This window comes from Octopus bimaculoides, chromosome 1 (genome assembly GCF_001194135.2).
Source record: "Octopus bimaculoides isolate UCB-OBI-ISO-001 chromosome 1, ASM119413v2, whole genome shotgun sequence".
Taxonomy (NCBI): Eukaryota; Metazoa; Mollusca; class Cephalopoda; order Octopoda; family Octopodidae; genus Octopus; species Octopus bimaculoides.
The window spans coordinates 76,304,240-76,310,620 of NC_068981.1; the positions used below are offsets into that span (position 1 = coordinate 76,304,240).

The 6,381-nt window shown below is 34.6% G+C and overlaps 1 protein-coding gene across 1 annotated transcript in view; it reads left to right on the forward strand.

Moving 5' to 3' along the window:
- Nucleotides 1–6,381, forward strand: part of LOC106869508 (uncharacterized) — a 526,190-nt gene that overhangs the window by 324,115 nt on the left and 195,694 nt on the right. Inside the window, exon 8 of the mRNA XM_014915276.1 lies at nt 442–554. Coding sequence (XP_014770762.1) covers nt 442–554 — 113 coding nt within the window. The remainder of the gene's footprint in view (nt 1–441; nt 555–6,381) is intronic.

Genomic DNA, 6,381 nt, shown 5'->3' on the forward strand with positions numbered 1-6,381 from the left:
ATATATATATATATATATATATATATAACTGAATCTCATTCAATAAATATGTATATATACGTGTTGCGTATGTTGTTGGTATTTTGGCGTCACTAGCATTAACTATATATTTTCTCAGAATTTATATAATTTATATGACGTACATTTAAAAATAAAATGCTGTCATATGACGGAGATTCTTTTCCAGTGTTTAGCAGGTAGATCAGTTATGTTTAGATTTTGTCGTTGTTCTAAGAAATTAATTATTACATTCACAAACCGGAAAATAAAATGACAAACAAGCATAACTGAACGGAAGACCATTTCAGAAACTGAAAGTAAGTGAATGGAAGAGTGGCTTAATATTTCAAGACTTTATAATTTTTTTATTAGAATTATTAATCGCGAATATAAATGCTAACAAACGCTTAATAACAGTCCAATGTGCTTTTTTTTAAATAGATTGTGGTGGTGTATATAACAAAGAACGAGGTAATCTAGCTTCTCCTAATTGGCCCCGAAATTATCCCCATAACCTTCACTGTGAATGGGTCATCACAGTGCCAATTTTTAAGGTAAGAATTTTCTTTTCTTTATATGTATATATATATATATATGTATGTATGTATGCATGTATGTATCGAGAGATAACATAGAAAGATAAGTAGATAAATAGTAAAATGATGGATAAATATTTGTATCTAGATGCATATGTTCGTACAAAACTATATATTTAATGTATATACATACTTCAAGATTAATATTCGACTTGAAATACGTGCACTTTTATATATATGATAATTATCAAGACACATTAAAAGACCTTTATAGAATTTTTATGCTGCTTTTCGAAAGCATAGTATTACAATAACGAGTGGAACAACCTAACCACATAGTTACACGTCTCCGTATATTCTATCCCGTATATGCATACACACACACACACACACACACACACACACACACACACACACACACACACAAGCATACATACATACATACATACATACAACAGTTTGTCTTACATGATTTCAATTCAGCATATCTCTACGTATCTGTATGAAACATGCATTTATATGTGATGTGTATGTGTGTGTTGTGTGAATGTGTGGAAGCATGTATGTATGTACGTATATATGTATGCATGTATTATATATGTATGTTTGTGTGTGTGTAAATGTGTGTGCACACATGATTGTTTACATGACAAATTACGATGAACTAAGAAGAATCAATAAGTGAAGTTTTTTCTCGAATAAAGTTCACGTCACTTACACAGTTCAAAAATTGGTTAAATATTTCCTCACTGAATTCACATAATGACAAAAGTTGATTTTCTTACTATAATTTTATTTTGATATTCAATCAAAAGAGGACTCCAGTTTAGTAATATTCTCTCTGGAAAATTATCAATTCCTAAAGTTCTTAACTAATCAACGTCTAAAGTTTTCTTCAAGTAATCAATTTCTTCAATCTCTAGAATATATTCTGTGTAATAATTGTGTGTCTAGAATGAAAATTTCTTTCCCCAAAGAGATAAGACGCGAGAATTGAACAAAACTTTTATAAGAATTTAACGAAATACTTAACAGACTAATTTACGAATGTTATCGCCTCTTAAGATATTACTGAGGTTGTTAAGTAAAAAAAAAATAGCATTTCTAAAAGAAATATCAAGTAGATTAAGGAGAAACGAAATTAGTTTTGCCATTCACGCTTTAAAGAAATAATCTTACAGTTGAGGCTCCAAGGAACTACATACGATGTCGCTCAATCTTCTGGATATAATAGGGAAATTTCATCCAATCAAACCTTGTCGTCGTAAAACTAGAAAGACATACAAAATCAAGCATATTTAAAAAGCTGGAATAATCAAAGTTGGACTGCTATTGCTCATGATCTGAAATTCAAAACCAATGCATGAATACATACAAACATATATGAATACACACATACGTACGTACGTATATATAAGATTATCGCTCCATTTCCTGGGATAATGATGTCCCTTCCTGCTTCCTCGTTGTCTATGGCATTTCTGATCGTGATCTCTCAAATTACTTTTCAGTCCCGCTGCTTTGTAATCGAAAGCTTCCAACTTGTTTATTTGGGATACGTAGCCAATGGACTTCGAGTAGATGGCGTGACAAATGACATGAGTACCCCTCTCTGTCTCCTTGATTAGTCCCTAGTAACAGATTGAAGGGTGATAACCAGTTGTCACTCAAAACCGCAGCTGTTGTATTAGTGTCCGCCACCTGCAAGGATTTTGTAACCACAACTAAAGGTGGAGTCATTACTGATGGTCTTTATGGTTTTTTTTTTATGTACATGCTAATTAACCAATAGCTTGGAACTCCTAAAACAGGTCCCCACTACCGGATGTGATTTAAAGTCATATCCAGCACACGAATACAAACACGCATACATACGTTCAACGCACACGCACAACCATACGCACAAACACATAGACACACATATATATGTATACGTACAAATGATGGGCTGCTGCAAAGTTTCCCTGTAGCTATTCCACTTAAATGCACTTGAGCAACCCACGGGTATATTCGAAGCATTTTACACAAGGTGCTACTTAATGGGACTTTACTGAACCAAGTGTTGATTAAGAAACAATTCCTTACCATAGAGGAATTGTTGTTGGCGGGTATGTGTATCTGTAATTTCTGGGGTGTACGCTTGTGTTAGTGTATATGTGTCTATATGTGTGTGTCCATGTATGTACATGCATGGCTATATGTGTATGTAGAAGTATAAGGTTTCCGTGTATGAGGTAGAGGGGAATTACATGTATGTGCTTGTACTAAATTTAGTATATGTGTGTTGTTTATTTGTGCGATAGATAAGAAGATATTTACAGCAAAAAAGTGAATAACACGTGCACACTACACGCGCTCACAGACACATATACATAATGCATGCGTATATATTTATACGTGTGTGTATATATATGGTGATTGTCTACTCCTTATGTAGAGTTTGACCACCTCCTGTACCTACGCCCTAGAACCATCATGGCATCTGATGTGGCTTTTTAAACCAGATAAGGTTCTGAAAAGAGACTTGCATAGATTGCACATCCGATTTGGACGACTAAGAGCAGCAGATAAGTTCTGATGTTTGTGGATCTTAAAATGTCTTTTGAGGCCTCTGTTAGATTTGCAAACCTTCTGGCATACACGGCATTGAAAGGTATGCACAGACATATAGGCAGAATAATTGGTGGAAGTTCGTTTTCCATGGGTTCGCAAATGAGATTTGAGCCCAGCAAAAGAAAGGCATGGTCTGTCACAAACTGTGCACAAAATAGGTCATTGTCATTCACCTCGATCGTAACATTCTTCCTTAGATCTCTTTTGAGTCTTACTAGTGTTATCCTGGCCTCTTCAAACGCTTTCACTCCACTCCACACTTTTGTTCGCCATCCAGCTCGATCCGAAGCAAGGGTTTCTGTATCTTCTGGATCCATTCCAAGTGACTTCATAGTAGTTCTTATGCTGTCCTTAAACCATTTTTTTAATGTTTACGCCGATAGCGTTTCCCCTCTCCAAGCTCACCATAAAACAACTGCTTCGGCATGAGTTCATCCGCCATTCGAACAATATAGCCAGACCATCTCATTTGATTCCTCAATATCACAGCTTTAAATGAGGTGATGCCTGCATTTGTGTTTGGAGTAAAAGAACACCATTTAATGTTTCAAATGCGATGAAAACATTTTTGGTGGAATTTTTCTAACAATTTAAAATGTCTTTCATAACAAGTCCACCTTTCACAAGAATACAACAGGGATGGTAAGACAAATGATTTGTGAAGAGCTAGATTTGTGTTCTTATTTGTATGTCACTAGCATCAAACGCGTGACTCCAAGTCGCCAAATGCTTTTGCTGCCCTTTGTATTCGCAGATATATGTCTGTATCAAGATTTCCATCATTTTGTACAGAGCTTCCAAAGTAGATGAACGAATCGACAACTTCAAGTAACACTTCCCTTAACAAAACTTTTAGTGGGGTTACAAGCAGCACCACATGCAGGTGGATGCATTACAACTGGGTTTTTTTCAAGTTGATGGTCAAGCCAAAATCATCACAAACTGGGTCAAATACAGATACAAGAGATTGCAGACCTGTTTCAGAATGACAGACAAGATCACAATCGTCAGCGTATATAAGTTCCCTAATGAGCGAAGTAAAAACTTTCGATTTGAATTTCAGTCTGATCAGATTAAAAACATTCCCTGTTGTTCGATATTTTATGTAAATACCCTCCTCGGAGTTTTGAAAAGCATATGACAACACAACAGCAACGTATATTGTAAAGAGGGTGAGTGCATCAAGGTTTCCTTGCTTTACTCCATTTTCCACGGCAAAAGATTCACAGAGCCTACCACCAAAATTAACTCTAGCTTTCATATTTTGATGCAAAGCCCTGATCATGTTTATTAATTTTTCTGGGCAACCTATTTTTGTTAGAATTAGCAACAAAGCATTTCGATTAACAGTATCGAATGCTTTGCTCAAATCAACAAACCAATGGGAAAGAGCAAAATTCTGTTCAATGCACTTTTCTTGTAATTGTCTGATAGTAAAGATACAATCAGCTGTGCCCCTGGAGAAACGAAAACCACACTGAGACTCAGACCCTATATTTGGAAGTATGAAGGTATTTAAACGTTCTAACAAAATGCGGGCAATTACCTTTCCAACCACAGACAAAAGTGAAATCCCACGAAAATTACCATACAGACCCTTTGACCCTTATTTATACAAAGATACTTAAATGGCATCAATCCAGTCTTGAGACACTTTCTCAGTTCTCCAACAGTGACAAATAAATATATTTAAGAGTTCAAACATTTTGTCACCCCCATATTTCAAGACTTCTGCACAAATTCCATCAGACCCTGGAGACTTATTGCTATTCAACTTATTCATAGCTAAGTAAATGTCATTTAGAGTTGGCTCAAATGCAATCTATTCTATAACTGAAAGGTGTTCGATTTTTTTTATCGCCCTCATATCAGCGGACGATGGGAGGGGGCACGCGGAGTATGCCTGAAATATCTGGGGCCATGAATGTTTATCAAGAACTGAGCACATTAAAAAACCAGCGAAGCCTCAAAAGTAAAGTATGACCTTTTCTGTGTGCATACGGTTCTTAATTATCAGTGATTGTTTTCCTGGTCACAAGTGAACCGCCACTATTTGTATATATTTATATTTGAAGAAATGAATACGAGTGGCGTTTTTGATAACGTTTCCATCATAAATGCATGATAATTTATCAGGGTAACAATTCCTATACATTTTTTCAAATATAAAATACTCTACCAAAATCATTATATTTCTAATTCTATTATATATTTATATACATATTTGTATTATATATATCTGTATGTGTAAGTATGTATGTGTGTGCGCGCGTGCGTCAAGTAGGGAAATATTAGAGAAATATATCAGTTCGTCAGTGGTCAGAATCTCTTGATTATAATGTACAGACTAACTTTAACTTTAAAATATCAGAGAAGTATTTGTTTCCTGTGAAGCAAAATCTAATATACTGTCACTTGTTAGAAAAGTAATCCAGATGGAATTATCAAAGTCATCGGGAGAATAATATACATTAACACCTTGGAAAGCAATAAATAATGACAGAACATTCCAGCCAATAAATATCACAACAATATACATAGCAGCTGGTGTATATATATTTATATTTTCTAAAATACAGAAAACATTCATATGTAAGATGCCCAACTGATAGATGTAAATAATATCATTTTCTGGATATTAGTATTTATACACATACAGAAAAAAACACATACATAACACATATATATATAACTTTATGAAATCGCGAGTGTTTTTAATGTCAAAAGAAAACAAAGATAAATGGATATATCTTTCAAATGTGTCCTCAGAAATTATTAGAAACATTTATTACATTGAATTAATGATCATACAGAAAAAAAAAACGTATATATTAACACACACGTAAGAGAGGAGAAATAAGTCTTAGCACGTGCGATTGGAATCGAATCTTTTTAAACTTGACTTTTCACTTATGTCGCTATATATATGAACACACACACATATACATACATACATTATATATATGGGAGAATATACGAAAAAACAACAACAGACGAGGACAGGTGGTGTAAATAACAAAAGGATGTATTAGTATGACGCTCGGGAATACGGAAAGTCTTTGACGTTTCGAGCTACGCTCTTCAACAGAAAGAATACGGAGACAAGGAGAAAAACACGGAGAAAAAAAATTGAATAATGTCCAGTCAACGGTCAATCATAATAATGGCTGATCATAACAATGGCTGACCGGAAGTTAGAAATTCTTTTTTCAGGAGAGCTAAGAAAAGGGGG